At 40.2% G+C, this 19,844-nt stretch overlaps 1 protein-coding gene across 3 annotated transcripts in view; it reads left to right on the top strand.

Moving 5' to 3' along the window:
* The first annotated feature begins 1,474 nt into the window (after positions 1-1,474).
* Positions 1,475-19,844, top strand: part of ARHGAP18 (Rho GTPase activating protein 18) — a 94,423-nt gene continuing 76,053 nt past the window's right edge. The window contains exons 1-2 of one of the 3 annotated variants that reach the window (XM_045011277.1): positions 1,588-1,705; positions 8,155-8,221. In XM_045011277.1, the coding sequence (XP_044867212.1) occupies positions 1,654-1,705; positions 8,155-8,221 (119 nt within the window). In that variant the 5' untranslated portion in view covers positions 1,588-1,653. Of the gene's footprint in view, positions 1,706-1,978; positions 2,008-8,154; positions 8,222-19,844 lie in introns of those variants that run through there. The other 2 variants (XM_045011278.1, XM_045011279.1) reach the window with 2 other exon arrangements.

Genomic DNA, 19,844 nt, shown 5'->3' with positions numbered 1-19,844 from the left:
GAGAAAAAATATGTTTTTCTTCTCATCTTCTAGTTATAGCACTCTTAGGGTATCACTTGTAACAGGTAAAAAATTTGCAGAGTGAAGTCTGATTTTTCAGTTGACTGTATCCTTTTAATTCTAAACTAATAATATTGTATTAAGGCTTTTAAAAGCTGTCTTACATTGAAGGCTAGTGGAGATTGCTGTTATAAACTCATTTATATATTTTATGGAAATGAACGGATTCAGAACCTTTGATTTACAAATATTGCTATCCTATGGAAACAGCTATTATTGTTACTCTCTTTCTCCCTTTTCCTCTCTTTGTTTGTGACAATAATTAGTTGTGTCCAGTCATAAATTAACCCTGATCCAGCTAACATTTGTGTGTGCACATAACTTTACTAACACAAGTAATCAAATTGAAGTCAGTGGGACTCGTCACATGAGTAAAAAGAAAAAAAATGTGCAGGATCAGGGCCTGAGATTGTAGAGCAGGAACTTTGTCAATTTTGGAGTTTCCACAGCACCTACCACAATGGGACCCAGATCGTGACTGACTACCCCAAGGGTCGGCAACCTTTCAGATGTCCTGTGCCGAATCTTCATTTATTCACTCTAATTTAAATATTCACATGCCAGTAATACATTTTAACATTTTTTAGAAGGTCTCTTTCTATAAGTCTATAATATATAACTAAACTGTTGTTGTATGTAAGTATATAAGGTTTTAAAAATGTTTAAGAAGCTTCATTTAAAAATTAAATTAAAATGCAGAGCCCCCCGGACCGGTGGCCAGGACCTGGACAATGTGAGTGCCACTGAAAATCAGCTCGCATGCTGCCTTTGGCACGCGTGCCATAGGTTGCCTACCCTGGACTACCATCATATAAAAAAATACATTCTATTTTTGGTATTGTATACACCCAATGCTTATTGAGGGGTGTGTGTGGGGGGGCAGACTGGCTTGATAGGCAGCCTGTAAGTTTTTTAACGGTTCAAACTGACAAAAATAGAATCTGCTGTATTTTGGAAAGCTAAGCTGGGTAATCATTATGAGTACAGTCTGAGCTGATCTATATGAATCTGGTTATATCAGCTCTTCTATGCTGTACTCATATTTGCCTTTGCTGTATGTGTTCTGAATCTGTCAGCAAGGGGTTAAGGAAAGTGGCAACTCATGTTGCAGTGACCAGAAAAAAGCAACAAAACCTCATCATCTGGAAACAGGAACTGGAAAACAAAACTATCTTTTCTTGGGACCTCGTATTATCTAGTGAATAAGTTTCTTTCTACACTTGTTCTGACTGGTTGAATGTACCCTATTTAGATGTTTAAGTAATTAAATAAGATAATAGTAAAACTCTGAAAAGGAGCAAGAAATTTCCTCGTTTAACAATACTCATGAATCATAGAGTCTAATTGGAGAGACAGGAAGCATTTCACATGAATAACTCCTCCCCTCCTTCCTCCTCTGTTTTGCAAACGCTGATCTTCAGAGGAGGAGCTGGGGGATGCTAATGAGCTGAGTTGCCAAGCGAGGCGTTAGCAGGAACTTCATTACCCTTCTTTGCCTGAGTATCTCGGCAAATTATGCTGCTACTCGCACCATGAACTGGCTGTCTGCTTCCCCGGGAGTCGTTTTAACAGCCTACCACCCCAGCGGCAACAATGCCCTGGCCGGGAGTCATGCGAAAGAGAGCGAAGAAACGTCCCCCTCAAGGTAAGGTAGAGCGCTCGGGAAACTTCACCTGCTCAGGGAGAACAGCAGGGCAGAGGCAGTCTGGTGAGCTGGGGGAGACGCCGCCGCCGCCACCGCTACCATGCAACCTGTTGACGCAGGAATGCTGTCCCAGGGTTCAGTACAAAGGCTCGGGGGGTGCAGTCTGTAGGTTACAGATCAGAGGAGCAACGTTTAGAAAACGTCAGAAGTTGCTCTCTGCAATGAGGCGCAGGGCATGGTTTGGAGAATTAACAACGTCTGGAACAGGTGCATTTGCAGAGAGAGCACATGAGCTCACACAGGTTGGGAGTCTTTAGTGCCTTTTGTGTACAGCAGGTAGAAACACTTTCTGCCAGCAAAGTTACTATTCTTAACTGGTAAACACAATCTGAAAAGAGTCAAGCAGCAAAAAACTCCCCCCAGTCACTGGGCTTACCTGATCTTTGCTTTTTTTTGGAGTGCTGCCCTTTCACTTGGGGTGGGGGTGGAAGAGAGACATTAGTTGTGCCCAATTCATATGTGTGTGTGTGTATATATATATACACACATTAATATATTACACATTAAGATATATATATCACCGTTCATAAGAACAAAAGTTTTTGACTTAAACAAAACATCTCCCTGTCACAAGGTGATGTTACATAGAGGGAGAGAGAGGAACATGTATTCCATAGATTACTGAGGTGCAAATAGGCTCTGTGTACTTTGTTCTTTTTTCCTCCTACTGATTTTTTTTTAATTACCTCGATACTTGGTGAATTGTTTCCTGCTTCAGTGTGTGTGCTGGAAATAGTAAATATTCACAGCAGCGCAAGGCATTGAGTGGAAAACTTGCTTGTAAAGTGAATGCTGTTATAACTCAGTTAGTACGTGAGTGTGTATTACTTAAAAACACAGCAGCTGCAGTTCTTTGTGCACCTTTACCTAGGCCTGTAGTCTGATGAGCACTTTGCATGTCCAGTTTCCATGGATGGTAGTGGGAGTTGTAGCAAAACATGTCTCAAGATCAGGCCCTTCAATTTAAGCACTGTACAACTCTTCATGGGGCCTTTATGTATTGTACTGCTCTGTTCTTTGTATGTGGTAAGTTTAGGGTGACCAGACAGCAAATGTGAAAAATCAGGACAGGCGGTGGGGGGGTAATAGGAGCCTATATAAGAAAAAGACCCCAAAATTGGGACTGTCCTTATAAAATTGGGACATCTGGTTACCCTAGGTAAGTTAAGGGATGGTGCTGGTAAAGAGAAAAAAAAATCTTTCAATTTAGTATTTTCCCTCGCCATAAAAAAAAAAAAAGCAAAACTGGTGCATGGGAAAGGTGTCAGACTGACATGCAGACTGAAGATCTCATATTATTCCATAGAACAGGTTTAGCACAGGCAGCAGCATTGCAGACTTCTCCACATCGACCCCCATAAAGATAATCTGTAGAGAAATCACCTATGAGAGTGAGGAGTACTGTCCCCGTGGCTCATTCTGATCATTTACCATTTCTCTGCTGAGAGAGAGAGTCAACAAAAGTGCCAGCAGCAGTGGTGAGATTTATAATATGTAGACTATTGAGGGCCCCATTGAGCATGGCACTGTCTTACTATGTGCATGTGTAAGTACATGTGTTTGTCTCAAAGAGATTCCAGTCTAAATAGACAGGGCAAATAAAGGGTGGGAGGAAGGAAGTACTAGGATCCTGATTTTATAGATATCTGAGGAGAGGTGAAGTGACTTGCCCATGGTCACACAGGGAGTCTGTGTCAGAGCCAGGATTTGCCATCAGAAATCGCAGCTCCTTGTTTAGTGCTTTAACCACAAGACCATCTCTCTTTTCATTGTAGTGTTGCTAATTTCCCTATTAGGAGTTAGACTATCTGCCCATTTTGTTTAGATCACCAGAGCTGTTTAAGTTTGATATTGTTTAGGTTATTGAAAACCAACTGGTTTTATATAGATTAATGACTCCCACCATCCCTCTCCCCATATTAAGTAACATCTGCTCCTCTGCTTTCATTCCATTGATATTCATGGGTATAAACAAGAGGACACTGCAAGGCTGGTACACTCCTATAAACATGGAGATCCATGGACACAGTAGTGCAATCCTATTCTTACCTCTGAATGTGTCTAAAGGTGCTAAAACTAGTGAAAGCAGAGACAAGGATACTGAAAGCACCACACTAGAGAGCCGGGACTCAAAGGGAGGAAGTCGTGAAACCCCACTGCCATGTTGGGAGGGATCCTGATTTCTTATGTATTTGTAATGACTTTTTCTAAGTTTGGCCCACTCTCTCATGTCATCGGAAGAACAGGATGAAAAACGTTATCCCACTCCCTAGAGAGAGAACTTTTGAAGGAGGAATGTTCTGCTAGAAGCTCTGCAACGGTGGGCTGGAAGTTTGGTGCCTTACACCTGCAGTTGTTCAAATGCACAAAGGCCCAAGGCCTTTGCTCTGTTGCTTGGGAACCTCTTCCCCATGGCAACACAGCTAATTCAGGAGGAGCATTCCCACGTGGTCCCCACTAATTTGCAGCTGCCCCTGAATGCTCCCTTGAGTGGGAGGAGTTGCCACATAAAATTCTGATGCCATCAGAATTATTTTACACGGAGAAGCCAAATGGGGGGCATCTAATGTGATGAACAGTCATTCCCTAGTGCTTTTACTTCTCTACTCCCAACCAGGCTTCTGTGGGATGGTGGAAATATGGGGAACATGCTCTGGAGTTCTCGATCCCTCTTTCTAGTTCACCCCCAGTCTGAATGTACTTTATCTGGCTTTCCTCCAAGCGGATAATCCAATCCTTAGTTTTACAGCATTGTTTGCATGAGCTTAAATGACATTAAGACATAGCAGCAGTACATTTCTTTTTTCACGCGTAAGAAATCTTTACAGTACAATTTAGGCATCTGTCACTTTTTCAAAATATATATTGTGGATGTGTTTGGAGTTTAGGGTTCCCTACCATGCAAAGTATTTAAACTAAGTGAGCAGACAGCTCAGACCAATACCAAAACAAACTGTTTACCCAGGCTGCTAATAACTTCAGTTTTAGGAATTTGTTACTAAAGATAGGGGAATGTGGAATGAAAAATGTGTCCACCTCCTGCTTTTGAAAAATCCTGGTACAAGAGCTGCTCAGCAAATCAGTGCATGTAAGAATAATGGTAGTTTGCCCTCTCATAACACCTTTCTCCTGAGGATCTCAAAGTGCATTACAAACATTAGATACTAGTCATATTGATACCAAAAGAATCATACTGTATTCTCTTATCAATGGTTGGTTATGCTGTCTGCTGCTCATTGCGGACTTTGGGTGAAAGCCACGCTTATGCAAAATGCCAGCTACAAAGTATGTGTACCACTTTCTATCCCACTTACCCCCTCTTTTGTGGGCTTCATGCAATGTGTTGGCCTTCTGCACAGGCGTGACTCACCTTTTAGGACACCACATTACATACACATCCTGGGAGTCACTTATACATGTTAAAGTCATATAGCACAAGCTGTATAGGGGTTTACATGTGGATAATTATTAAGTTATACTTACCCTAACTTCTACATCATACCGGCAGAGCTTGGTGGCTATTTCATTAAACTATCGGGGCATAATTTGGTTTAACTTTTGAAAGAATTATGGGTCTCTCCTACTCACTGGTCATTTGGTCCAGATTTTCACACCCTTGGCGTATTGAATAGTGCCTTGCTATGCAAGTATCCCCACTGGCGTCAGTGTTGTGTATTAAGGTACTATTCAGCGTGAGTGAGGCTTTCAGATAATGGGTCCATATATGGATTTATGAGGTATGTGCTAAACGGCCAGAGAGAAACTCTTTGCAAGTCGTACCTTTGCTTGCTGAAAAGCTGTGTGACAACTTTGTCCTCAATGCTGCTTCTAATTAGAGCTGGTTGGGAAAGTTCCCAACGGAAAATGACCTTTTCACAAAATTTAAAATTTTCCAAGGAAAAATTTCAATTTTGGGAGGAAAAACTGATTTTCCATCAGGAAAATATAAAGAGGTTGCTGGCTGCCTGAAAGGCTTTTTCAATTTCACTTTCTGCCTGCAGGGAATTGGCAAGAGCCTTCCAGGAGGACCACCAGCAGCCAAAAAATTCTGCTCTTGTTCTTTCAATGGAATTCTTCTGAAAATCCTTTCCTGTGGAAAAAATTCACACTTTTGACCCCCTTCAAAAAGCAAAAAATTTTTGGAGAGGCATTTCCATTTTCTGGCCAGCTCTACTCAGCATTGCCAGATTGTGTAGGAATGCGCCACAGTTATGCAGGAAACATCCAAATAAATGAAACTGAGATCTTCTGTAGAATTTGATGCCCTATCTACAGCTTCTGCTTTGTTCTGCAATATGCACGTATCAGCTCAGTGCTCCAGATAGTGTAACTTTAGTGCTGGTTTGAAAGTCACTTATTTGGCTTTACTTTGAGTCCAAAAAACTTTCAGTCTCTAACTTGGCAGCCACCTATCTTAAATATTCCTCTTACTAATATTTTGATCACCATTAAATTAACAGTGTGACTCAGCAAGTGGCTAAATGATTTGGTCCATTCTCCACTGGGACACTGCTTGTATGGTCACAGTCTCAAGTGATGACTATCCTATCAAAGCATTCTTTTGTTATAGGACAGTATAATCAACTACGTGGAATCATTCTCCTGGAGCATTTAAATTTAAGTTGTGACTGCTAGTATTTCAAATAGTCAGCCAGCCCTTGGAAACCTACTTGCAACCTACTGGCCTACTTACCTTAAGGTTTCTGCTCATCTAAGGAATCCTCCTTTCAAACTGGGTAATACTGGAGCAGTACACTACTGTGCTCCAGAGATCATACCCATGCAAAAATAGCCAAGCCAGTTCACTCTGTGTTCTGCAGACATATGAGAAGTCTTCCTTTACAAAACTTAGATCAAAGCCATGCTGATGGATGAAAGATGTAAACCTGTTCCAAGCTGGTCCTTGGGGAAAAAAAAAACCTTTCACATATCTCCTCTAGAACAGGCTTACAGGAGTATGGTTTTAGGGGCAATACTTTAGACTAGGCTTCTTTGTGGTCACTAACATTTTTGCCAATCCAGCAGTATTTCCTTCAGCCAGGATCTTATAAATGCTGCCGATATTTTACCACACAGAAATCTAGTATGTTTATTCCTGTGATAGTCTAGTGTAACCATAACAACTGGTAGTCTCTTCTCCTTTATATATTTTAAGTAACAGCTGTGGGTGGTTTCTAACCTTGGTTCAATTTTGTCTCAAACCCTTTGAGAGAAACAACAGATGGCTGACCCAGTGTCAAATTCCATTTTAACAACTGTCCTCTGTCCACATTGCGTCATTCCCCACCCCCCCCGGCCACATGTATCCACAGCATAGATCCACTATCATTGGATTCATTGCTTGTATATGATTTGAGTATCCCTGCTGCCTTTTCACCCTGGTAAAATAAATTAAGTGTGTCACTTATGGTTCATATTGACCAAGGGTACATGAAGTGCTTTGTAGGCAGGTAAGAAGAAAGAGGTCCCTGCTCTGAGTAATTTACAATTAAAGACCCCAATCTGGCAGATGTTTATTCTCATGAAAAGTCTGAGTTCAACGGCACTACTCCTTTATGTAAATATTACACTCAGGTAACGGTTTGCAGGATAAAGGTCTAAATGGAGTATAAAGGACAGGGAATGGGATAGAGCAAAAAGTCAAGTGACTGCATGCAGCAGCACTAGTTGTGCACTCACTGGTGCCATAGGAAAAACAAAAAATTAAGGTATTTAAACAACATTTATATATTGCAGTCTTCGAGAGCCAAGGAATATGATGAAATTGTGGCTTTTCCTCCTTTCCCTTCTCATTTTTAACTATTTCCCCCCTCTCCTCATTCCTATCTTTTTTTTTCTCCAACTCTCTTTTCTCAGAGCTAGGCTGCCATCCTTTGTTTCTCTCTACTCCTGTCCTACCCTCGCTCTGAGTCTTCCTTTCTCTCTATGGTGACTCACTCAGCCAGCTTACTGACTGTCATTCAGCCTTCATGTGCACCTATAATATTGACAGACCCCAGTTGTTGTCCGGTGGGATAGAACCTGGGACCTCAGTCCATGAGCATCTACTGCATGAGCTAAAAGCCAGGTGGCTGTTAGCTAGGGTTGTAGAGCATACTCATTAACCTCTAAGTGGTCTCAGTGCCATTAGATGGTAGAGAGCACCACACCCAGGAGGTGTGGGGTTTACACATCCACCTAGCTTCCACTCCAGCTACTACTGCCCTCCTGAGCTGCCAGTGGAGAAGGAAAGAGCAACTTGAACCTTAGCTTTCAAGGTCAGACCTCACTCTTCCCCCTATCCCCATCAGCTCCTAAATCTCCAGTGCTCCCTCAGAGCAAGGGAATCGTCATGGATGGGTCCTTCCCCTGATCCTCCTGCCACTGCTGCCTTCTATGTTCTCTTGCAGGAAGGAGGATCTTTGGATTGACAGCCCACTCCTTACACCTTTATCTTCGTCCTTTCCATTCAATATGGTGCTCCCTTTTGATCATCCAAAGTCTGGCATATAGGCTTTGAAATGAGCTCCACCACAGATCTGTCAACACTGATAGAACCTGAGACTGAGCAACAAAAATACACGCTTTCACCACTTGAGCAAAAGGACTTACTGTACTAGCTGTCAGCAGTAGTAAGCTCTTATCCACTCTGAACCATCACTAAAGGGGAACACTTTCACTTTGTCAACATGTTATACAAACACTGCCACATAAAGAGACTCATTTGCTACTTGGTCTCTCTTAGAAAGAAGTCAGAAGGTAGGAACATCTTGAGTCTGGAAGGTTAAAGACAGACTTGCATTATGTATCACCCCACCAGAAATGGGAGTTGTAATATTGACCATGACAGATAGATCAGACAGAACAGCAATCACATACACCAAGGACAGGTTTACTCATCAGCAGAATAGGTTTCAGACAATGTGTCCCAATATTTACTCATTTTAATCTGAATATTGAATCACTTACATCCCAAACCAAAACATCTAAAAAAAGATGCGGTTGTCAGTATGAATCCAGGCCCTCTCTGTGTGTCTATTTCCATCCCTGCAAGGAGAGGCGGTGTACCCACAGCAGTACCACTGATTTGCTCAACCTCCAAACAGTAAAATGCTGCATGAGACATTGAAGCACCATCACGGATTTATACAATTTATATTGGTGCAACTTATATTGATGGAGCCTTTCCACCCACATTGGGTTCTTTCATAATCTGTTTTTCTGCCAGATGTCTGAGGCGGAGGTCTCCCTACATTCACCATACAGGTTCTTCTTAAGTCTTGTAACCTCTTTCATTATGCTTCTATAGGGAGTTCTGTAGTATTTTATACATGCCATTTCACATGTGCTGCCTTGCACTACCTTTTCCCCGTACTAAAACAAAAGATCTATTACATCAAGAGTGATTGCACTTAACCATTGCAGTCTTGCATGTGGTGTCCTCAGAGCTGTACATGTAGTTTTTACTGCAGATAGATAAATGTCGTCTTTTATTTGGATCTTCCTGCTCATTTAAACCACACCTAATTTGATGCTCATCTTACAAATTCATCTCGAACTAATTGACATGAGTGCTATTTAAACTGCACAACTTAAGATAGTTTTCACTTCTTTTTCCTCTTACCCATAGGACCTCACCTTACTCAACGCTTGAACCAAAGTGCATTGAAGTCAAGGGAGCGAATTCCTTTCACTTCAGTGGAGTTTGGTAAATGAGGAGTAACAGTTGTAGTCAGTGGAGTTACATCAGTGTCAAACTAGTGGGAGAGAATCAGGACTCCATGTATCAGAGTGGTAGCTGTGTTATCAGCAAAAAGAACAAGGAGTACTTGTGGCACCTTAGAGACGAACAAATTTATTTGGGCATAAGCTTTTGTGGGCTAAAACCCACTTCATTGGATGCATGCAGTGGAAAATAGCCCATGAAAGATTATGCCCAAATAAATTTGTTAGTCTCCAAGGTGCCACAAGTACTCCATGTATGTTATTTTCTGACATACAAAAAAATCAAGATGTTATGCCCTTTTCTGTTTATATGTGGAATATAGGGTGTACAGACCTTTTAATTAAGAGGTCTGTATTTTTACTTATTAGTAAATATAGAATGATTAGATAGATATGAAGTGTAATGACATGCTGTTGAAAAAGTTAGATTTTATTCAACAGCAGAGTGTAAGTAACAAATTTAAGAGGAAAGGTACAGAGGCCTGCTTTATATCTTAGAGGTGAATATTAAAGTTCAGAAAGTTATGTATGGTGCATTAAAATTTTATGTAATTATTTGAAGTGTATACCTAGAAATCTTTTTGAAGATCAGAATAGTTACTCTTGCAGTCCCAGTTTTAGAATGAGTTCTAATGTCAATCTGCTGGTATTGCCTCAGTCAGAATTTGCAAAACTGTTAAACTATTGTCACTGCCAATATTCTTCTCTTTGTATCATTGTTTAACAAAATGAGCTGTGACGAGACAAGTTGGAGCTGAAAGCTGTAAGGCTTTCACAAAAGCTATTTATAGGTGCCCCAGAAACATTTGTAACTTGAACTTGAACACCCTTCTCTATAATTAATGTTTGCACTAGAGTTAATATGTACCTTTACGTTTTTCTATGAATCAGAATACTACACGCTGAGCCCATGATTACAGTAACTCTGCTACAGAGAAGTTCTTGCCGTGAATGGTTCTGTAGATTCCTGTTAATGAACTTGATTGAGGAAAGAGTGATTCCACTATAGTACGATTTTGAACAAGATGACAGGCTACATGATGAGTACTGTTTTTAATGAACCCATCTCTGCCCAGGAATCTTGACCTCAGAATTATTAGTGAGAGTTTAAAAAAAAATCAGATCAAACTGAAAGCAGAAATAAATATTTAAGAATCTAGATGTAAAAAACCCATCAAAACCAGTTTATTCTATAAAACATTTAAACCATTTCCCCGTGTATGTATTTGGCAGAGCAAGATTAATGTAGGTGTGGCTATCCTGTTAAATATCCATCCCCAATGAAGGGGGAAGGTTGTGCACTGGAATTCCTCTGTCTCTCTTGTCTTCTCCCCAACAAACAACCCATGGAGTTCCAACCCTGTGAAGCTTCAAAAGATGGGATTCCTTGGAATACCAGGGAGGAAAACAATGTTACCAAGCTAGTCACCCTCCACCACAACTTTCCACAGCCCGTAGATCTGCCTGACCAGGGGCCTGGCCTCTCTAGTCACAGGGGAAGAAAGGTAAGTAACTCCAGCATTGTGTTCATAGCATGCAGATAGAAGTTAGATGAAAGTATCAAATACTCTTGCAGGAAGGTTGCAATATAATGTTACTTCTAGTCTTAGAATCCAGAACAGCACACAGCAACCGCGAGCGAGAGAGCAGGCTGCTCCCTAAGGCAGAGAGGTACAGCTCATCCCACCTTGTTCTACACTGGTTCTTCAGACTGACTGCTGCTAGTCTTGCTCGATTGCACACTTTACTATAAAGCCCCCTTGCCTACAAGCAGGGCTAGGAAAATCCTCCCCCTCCCAAACACTCTTAAAGTGGTAGCTTGCAATTCCAAAACAGTCCTTAATACATCACAGGAAAGGACCTTTCCATTGAGGGAGGTGGAATTCAATGAAGGAAGGATAGTCTGGCCTATGACTCAGAAGAGCTGCATTCAGTTACAGGCTCTTGAGTCTTTAAAATATTTAATCTTTGTCTTTTAGTTCCCCATCTGTAAAATGGGAATACTACTTTTAGTCACCTTTTATCTGTTAAGCTCTTCGGCGAGGGACTGGCTCTTTGGATAGGTCTATACCTAGAACAATGGTGCCCTGATCTTGGCTTGTAATCTCTACTATTTACAATTTGTACTACAGTAATGTTACACATGATCAGCTGTGTACCATATTTGACTTTGCTCTTCTACAATCATTGATATTTTGTTGATTTGCACATGCATCATTTTTCTTCTGAGTCTTATGCATACTCAGTCATTTCTGTTGAATGAATGTTCAAATACACAACCAAACTCTGATCTCTGGGGTGCAGTTTGTCCAGTGATTTATAGAAATGTGGATTTAATGGGAAATGAAAACGTCAAGATTTTTTTTACGGAGAGAGATCTGAGGATTTTTCCATGACAGGGCATTGCTACCCATGCTAACATGGGATCAATGTCAGTTGTTCTCCAGCACTGCATTTTCCAAGTGGATGCAAGATTTTTTACTTTCACAATGGTGAGTTGCTCTAAGAAAAGTAAATAAAAATATTACAGAATAAAATTTTCACCCTGCAGTATCTACAATAAATATTTTGGAAGGCAAAAATGTTTGGAAGAAAGGCGGCAATTATACCTCATGTTTAGGGGAAGTTGATTTGGGCTGTTTCTAATATGTTCATGAAGTTTGTTCAAAGCAGCTTGTACATGAGAAGGTATTACTTTTATATCACCGCCTCCTTTAAACAAAGGATCACATTTACTATCCTGCCACCTGTTCCTGGCTCCAAGTTATGTGAGGTGAGATACTATTTTTTTTTTTATTTGAATGTCAGTACAAAAATTTCTCTGGCCTACCAGCATACAGAACTCTTGTTCCTTGCTCCTGAGTCTGAACATACTGAGATGGCCTTTACTCTCTTCCCTGGGCAAGTCAGTCTTTCTGGCTCCACTTCCCATTTAAAAATCAAAATCATATGTAAATACTTCACAGGGATGATGAGAATTATTTGACCTTTATATATCACTTAGGATTAGCTGAGAACCAGCTCCATGTAATAGTCAGGACATTGTGGAAGTTTGTTTTGTTTGGAGACAAGGTAATTGTTATGTTCAATTTAATAAGTGTCCTGTTCTGCACAAAATGTTATTAGAAAGACTGGCTTCAAAGTGCTTGGTTGTAGGCCTACTCCAAAGGCATGGCATACTTGGGAAACATTTCCTCATTCCCTTGAAGACAGATATTGGAAGGGAAATAATAGTGGATTATGTCCCTGAATATTTGAGTATTATAAACACAATATAGCATTGCAGAGTACTTTTTAGACCTTGGCTATACTAGAAAGTAGTACAAGCAAAAGTCCTATTAGCATAGTGTCACTGACAAAGCTATTTCAGTAGAGTGGATTCACATTGTGCTCCAGCACAGGTGGCCACTCTTAGGGAGCTGTGGGAATTTGGGGTCAAAGTCCCACAACTCCCTCTGTTCCTCCCATAATCTACTGCTCTAGTGATATGTTTTTGAACTATGCCGGAAACATGGATGCAATACATCACTTTTCTCCATATTTAAGTACAAGGCATACAGTTCAGTTGTATTTGCGAAACTGCAGTGCTCAGTCAGCTGAGAATGAGTGGACATTGAATGCATCAGACTCACTGGTACAGAACAACTGCACATGGTAGAACAGTTTGTTTCAGCTACTCCTATGAGCACCAAGTAGTGGAACCAGACTGTGATGCAAGCCTAGGATGACCAGCAATGGACCCAGCATTCCAGATGTGGAAGGGCATTTTCCTCAAGTTGTGTACCAAACTCAATCCAGGCCTGCAGGACAGCTGTCTTTAGTGTTCCTGTCCTGGTAGTGGAGAAAGCGTGGCAATAGCCATATGAAAGCATGCAACCCCAGATTGACTACCACTGACAGATAGCAGTTTGGCATTGAAAAAAGAGAAGGAAAACCCTCCACTAAAAACAGTGTAGGTTATTATCAAGGCATGTAAGTCCATGTCACAGGGGTCCACTCACCACTAGGTTACTCTGGAGATTAGCTCTTTCCAGGTGCTGTGCCTGCCTCTGGCGGTGTCTCTATCTGTCTTATCATATGCTGTGGCCCCTCTCGCTCCAGGAGCTGTGGCTTCTTGTTTCCAAATCAGTCCTCCAGTGAGGTCACTATAGTTCTCCCTTTCTGAGATATCAAAGTCTTTTCAAGGAAAATTGTCTCAGGCAGTCTGCTTTCTGGTCCATGCCGCCTCCCCAGTGGTTGATAGAGGAATCTGGGCCCACCTTCTACTCCAGGTTCCAGGGCCCTCTTGTCAGAAGCCAAGGTCTGTCTTATCTCATACCTTGCTGTTTTGCCCCTGAGCTTTCCTACCTTTCTGGGTCTCCCCCCTTCTCAGGGTTTACAAGCCCAAACTCCCTCCTCCCAGGGAGTAACTGTAGGCTACCTCACTCTGTAACCCCCAAACACACCTCCCTTCTCCTAAGGAGTGACTGCAGACTACCTTCCTGCAGTCCCTCTGTGTTCCCAGCTCCTGAGCATTTATACAGACCCCATCCTCTTCAGCTGAGCCTCATGTATAGTAACTTCACTGCTCCCTGGCTACTCCTCCAGGTGCAACCTGGAGAGTAATTGGCCCAGCTAGCCACCTTAACCCCTTCAGGCCTTGTGTGGGTGGATACCCCATCTCAAGCCATAAAGTGTATCCTACTGTACAGAGCAATATGGCTGGTCAGGGTTCAGGAAATAGATTCAAAGGCATGGGCTTCTCACATGGTGCTGGGGCTTAGGTGGGACACATCTCCATACTACACACCCCTGAATAGCTTGAGTGCATAATCAAAAGGGCCGCTTTTCTATGATTACGCAGGCCGTGGTAGACCACTGTGGGCAATGGACAGACATCATTTTTGGGTGGTCAGAAGTCGTCCATGACACTTGGATTTTTAGAAATAGAGGACTTTTGACAAGACGAAAGCTGGAACCTTCTCCCAGACCAACCAATTGACATTAATGGCGTTTCTATGCCATTTGTTATTCTTGGTGACCCTGCCAACCATTTACTTCCCTGGCTTATGAAGCCATATACCAGGCATCTGGACATAAGTGAGGGATGATTAACTACTGCCAGAGCAGAATGACTGTGGAGTGTGCATCTGGGGGATTGGAGATGCCTCCTGGCATGGCTTGATCTCAGCAAAGAAAAAATATCCCAATATCCAGCTATTGCTGGATGCTGTGCATTGTGTATTCTGTGCAATTCTTCTGACAAGGTGGAGAATGAGAAGTTCAGCAGGCACACTATCAGCCTGAAAATAGGTTGGTTACTAATACCACCGCAAGTGCTGTGCAGGTGATGGAAGCTTTGAGAGCTTACCTCCACAGTGGGCAAAAGCCAGTGTCCCATTGACTTGGTACTCCGCTGGAGCCTGTCTTTGGGCAATATGCATGATTTATTTTAATGGAAATTTAGGAAGCAATCCTTGGTAATATCCATGAATTACTAGCTTTAATATTCTGAATTAATATGATATAATGTGGAATGGAAGGCATGCAAGCTATATGAATTATTTTCTAACGGTAGAGGCAGCACTGTAATGACAGAAAACACGATATTCAGAACAGCTGAACATTGTTCACTGAGCTTTAAACAATGCCTCAGCAAAAGAATCAAACCACCAACACCAGAACTATGTACAATGAAATGCAACATACAGCAGTGCCCAGTCTGTATCACAGGATTAGCTGATAGTGTGGTCAATGAGTTTTTTTTTTCCAAAGGTAGGTTAATATATAGAGATTTTACACACCTTAGTTGGTTTTGAACTTTACACCAGAGAGATTAGTTTTATGACATACATCAAAGCACATCATAAATGTGAAGTGTAATCAGCTGTTTGTGATTTAAGTATAAGAAATACTTGAGTATGCTCCCATTATCTTCACCCCAGCAACATCCTTACTATGGAAATTAAAGGAAAAAAGACTGAATGTGGTTAGCTTTTCTTAAAAAATGTTTAAGAATTTAAGACTGAATTCATTCCTTCTTCCCCCTTCAGAGAAGGAGAATCATACTTGTATTCAAAGTTCAGCATTTACTGCTCATTGAGGAAAAAAATGTATATATTTGAATTTCTGTGAATGCTAATCACATACAAGATCCAAAAAAATTACGATTCTGCTCACACCAGGTTAAAGCAGGAGTTGCACATTCATGAAACCCCATTAACTTTAATGGGAGTTCAATTCTCTAGAATCTTCACATGAGCACTTTATATCTCTGATCTGAAAACACTGTTTGACACTGTAGGCTGTTAAAATCTGTTGGATGGTGCTGCTTCAGGACTTTTCTCTAACTTTTTGCAAGATTGTCAGAGAGGAGTGGATAGTCCTCCTCTATTATGAGATGGAAAGGGTACACTGGGATATTTGCATTATCTATTTTCTCCCAGTGCAGGAAACCATTTGAGGATTAGGGATGCTTTCTTGAATCTTTGTGTTTAAAGAAGTGAGGGACTTAATAGTCACCAGGTTGACAGATTTCCATGTATTTAAGACACTAGTCTACACTGACTGTAAAAACTCACCACATTGCTGATAATCTTCAAAAGAATAAAATATTTTTATTTATTTTAGTCTCTAAATTGCACCACCAGAAGCAGAAAAATTCAGAATTTCAGTGAATGCCACCTGGTTTAATTATAGTTCAGGAACTAAGATTTCAGCATTGTTTCTTACTGTGGTGCATGTGTGAAAAGAATAAGCAAGAACAGAATGTGCTGATTAAGATTAATATTCTAGGTACATATACTTAAAATAATTAGTTAAGTGGCTGCATAATTAGCCAATCTGAAAAAAACAGGTAGAGCACTGATTCTGCAATCAGAGCCATGGTGGAGCCCATACTGAGCCAATTTCAAGACTGGGCCCTAAAATGTGATTCAGAGCAAGCATGAATCTCCCATTTATACCAGAGCCTTTCAAATCATGCAAACTCAGTATATATTGATTTATAGTTCTACAGGAACCTAATGCCACTTTGAGAAGGAAAAGGTGTTTATATTCTGAATAATTTTAAACTACTAATTGTATTTGTGGCTTAGTTGTTTTGTCCTTTCTCTTTAAAAAAAAAAAAAAGCTTTCAAAGCTGAATGCATAGTTTGATTATGTAGAACCTTACTGGAGGCTCTGTGGCACTGTTTGCAACCTCCTCCCCCTACAGAAGTCATGTGTGTGGTTTCAGGTTCATTAGGTTTTCAGGAAAAATGGGTTGTAGTAGTAGGAGCTTTCTGTAGACATTCCCCTCTAAAGGTGTAGATAACTCAGATATATTTACATTATTAACACTTGACATAATCTTAACTTAGTAATATTTGTACCAGTACAGTAGTGTTTAGACAGGCACCAGGTGCATGGTCAATGGCATAACTCCTACAGGGAAGCGGAACAGTGCAGAGGGAACAACCCTCTCTGAGACTGGAAGTTCCCTTTTGTGTGGACCCCAGGATCTTTTATAGACTTACACTAAGAAGGGCTTGGAAGTTTTTAGGAAAATTCCCACAAGGTTAGTTTCATGGAGTTTCCTCACATATCTTTCCTCCCCCTTTGCCCCCAACTCTTCTTTCATGGCTATTCCCATAGGAGAATACAGTTTGGACATAAATCCTTAAAGTATTTCAAATAATGCTAGAATGTTTGACCAAGTAGATTATTTTGCTGAATAACTAAAGTAAAGCCTGGCTATATAATAAAATAATATGCGTTTGCTTTATTTGTAAAATTTCTTACATATAGGGATACAGATAATCTGTGTGTGTGTAATACATTTAGTCTTGTAAATTCATGCATATCTTAATCCTCCACTACAAGAGGAGTTGACGTGCCTTAAAATTTTTTAATTTAATATGCTGAGGTCAAAGTGCAAATTGGTGTGTTGGGGACATAATCAACACTTAGCTGCTGATATAGGCCAGTGTTGACTGTAGGTAGCAATTTTGATATTTTTTTTCATAGCCCTTTGACCTACTACATTTTGGCAATGATAAGGGGTTTTTGTTTTGTTTTAAAAGGAGGTTCTTTAGTTCCATTCTTTCAAAAAGCAAACAACAACAACAAAAAATCCATGGCTGAAGTCCTGGACTCACTGGAATCAATGGGAATTGGATGACTATCTTCAGTGGAGCCAGGATACCACGTGATTATGTACATCAGATTATGATTAATTTAGTTTTGCATTAGCAAACGTCTATTTTTCTCAGAATGAGAGATTATACTTTTGGGGTTGGTTGAGCCCCTCTCTATATGTTTATGCATGTCAATCTGTGGTTTTTCCTTATTCTTTGTTTCCTGTTCATTTTGTTCTGATTTAAAGTTCCAAAGTGAGGATCAGGAAGAAAGGTCACTTTGTTAAACTGTGCAAGAACCACAGAAAATAAAATCAGTTCTTTATAGTAAAGCTTTCTATATTTAGATAAAAAACTGTAAAAAGTTGAAGTTGCAAATGTTTTTTTCAGTGGAGTCTAGCCAATACTCCAAAGTATTACACATTCTTTGCAAAAATTCTACATCTTAAGAAATCCAAATATTTGAATGTTTGAAATTGAACAGTTAATGGAGCCAGCCAGTTCTTAAGTTTATCATTCACTATCCTCCCATTTTGTTTATAGTGCCCAATAAAACATTGCCATGTGAAATATGCAAACATCAAAACAAATTAGGAGATTAAAATCCAGTTTGCTATTCAGTGAGGAGTCCTTGTGGCACCTTAGAGACTAACAAATGTATTTGGGCATAAGCTTTTGTGGGCTAAAACCCACTTAATCAAATGCATGGAATGGAAAATACAGTAGGCAGGTATAAATACACAGCACATGAAAAGATGGGAGTTGCCTTACCAAGTGGGGGGTCAGTGCTAACGAGTCAGTTCAATTAAGATGGAAGTGGCCTATTCTCAACAGTTAACAAGAAGGGGTGAATATGAAGGGAGGGGGAAAAATCACTTTTGTAGTGCTAATGAGGCCAATGCAATCAAGGTGGCCAATTTCAAACAGTTGACAAGAAGGCATCCTATTCAAGTAATTCATTTCCAATATACTTTAACACTAACATGTACTATGCCATTACTTCCTACAAAAATAACTAGAAATTCAGGGTGTGTAGGACAACTACTTGATGTTTGAGTAAAAATTAGACATTTTAAAAAAAATAGATATCAGGTAAGTTTTCAAAGCACCATTATTTTCAAGTCTCTTATTTTTTTAATCAAACTTCTCAGAAACAAAAATTACCCTGGGGTGAGACATAGCCAGGAAAACGTCATTAAGATCAGGTTCTTCTGGAAGGTATTAATATTAGAGAGACTCTCTTACCCTTCATAATGCTGTGGAATTATTTTGCACACGCTTTGTTACATAATGAGGTCTCCTTGCTATTTTTTGCTAGAAATACATGCCCCTCATTTTGAATGAAAAACATATTTTTACAGTTGTGTTGCTGTATTAGTTATGAATATGAAATTTTGCATAGCTTTTAGACTCTGGTTTTGCTTTGCACCTCTAGTTTTAAAATACACCTAGATTCTCCACTGAGCAAAGGAAATTAATTTTATGCTAATATTTTCTTGCAGTTTAAATATCTTAATATACAATAGTAACAGGATTTAAATTTAACTTGTCCCAGTCATAAAAATTTAAGATGACTTTTAACACATAATGTAGGCCGCAACAACTGGTAACTGAATGACAGTTTTCAGATCATAACTTTTAACTCTCTTATTTTGAGCCAGCATGACAGAGCCTGACATGATACTTCATCGCCATCCCAAGCTGCTTCACCCATAGCCATTGTTGTTACTTTTATCAGGCAATGACTTGCAATAATGCATCTAATGTATAAGGTAGTTTTTCTCCAAATACAGTAATATTTATGTGTGTTCTAGTGATTACATGCTCTGTTCAAATTGGAGCTGATCATTTGCAAACTTCCCATTCAGTACACAGCTTAACTGCACTCTTGCTTCTGCCAACGCCTTTAAAATAATTAAGAACGCAGGCAAACATTTTTTCCTTTACCATCCCCATAAATGATGACTTCCTCAACCTCTGGGATATGCAAACTTTGTTATAAACATTTGTGCTAAAGCTTTTGACACAGCTCCCACTGAATTCCATGGGAGGTCATGTGCTGGGAACAATGCCAGTGTAAGACTTTAAAGAAGTGGGCTCCAAAAACATGAACAAACAGGAAAGAAATACTAGTAATTCAGAGGGTCCATTTCAGTAAGGGTTAGCAGGGCAAATGGCAAAAAAATCTACATTAACAGAGTTGAAATTGCCTGGTGGCATATAGTCACCTTGCATAAGAATGTGTTAAGGAAAACTCAACCTTCTGAAAACCAGGATAT

The sequence above is a fragment of the Mauremys mutica genome, chromosome 3 (assembly GCF_020497125.1).
Source record: "Mauremys mutica isolate MM-2020 ecotype Southern chromosome 3, ASM2049712v1, whole genome shotgun sequence".
Classification (NCBI taxonomy): Eukaryota; Metazoa; Chordata; order Testudines; family Geoemydidae; genus Mauremys; species Mauremys mutica.
Note: the sequence above shows the minus strand (reverse complement) of the source record. Positions and strands in the feature narration are given on the sequence as shown.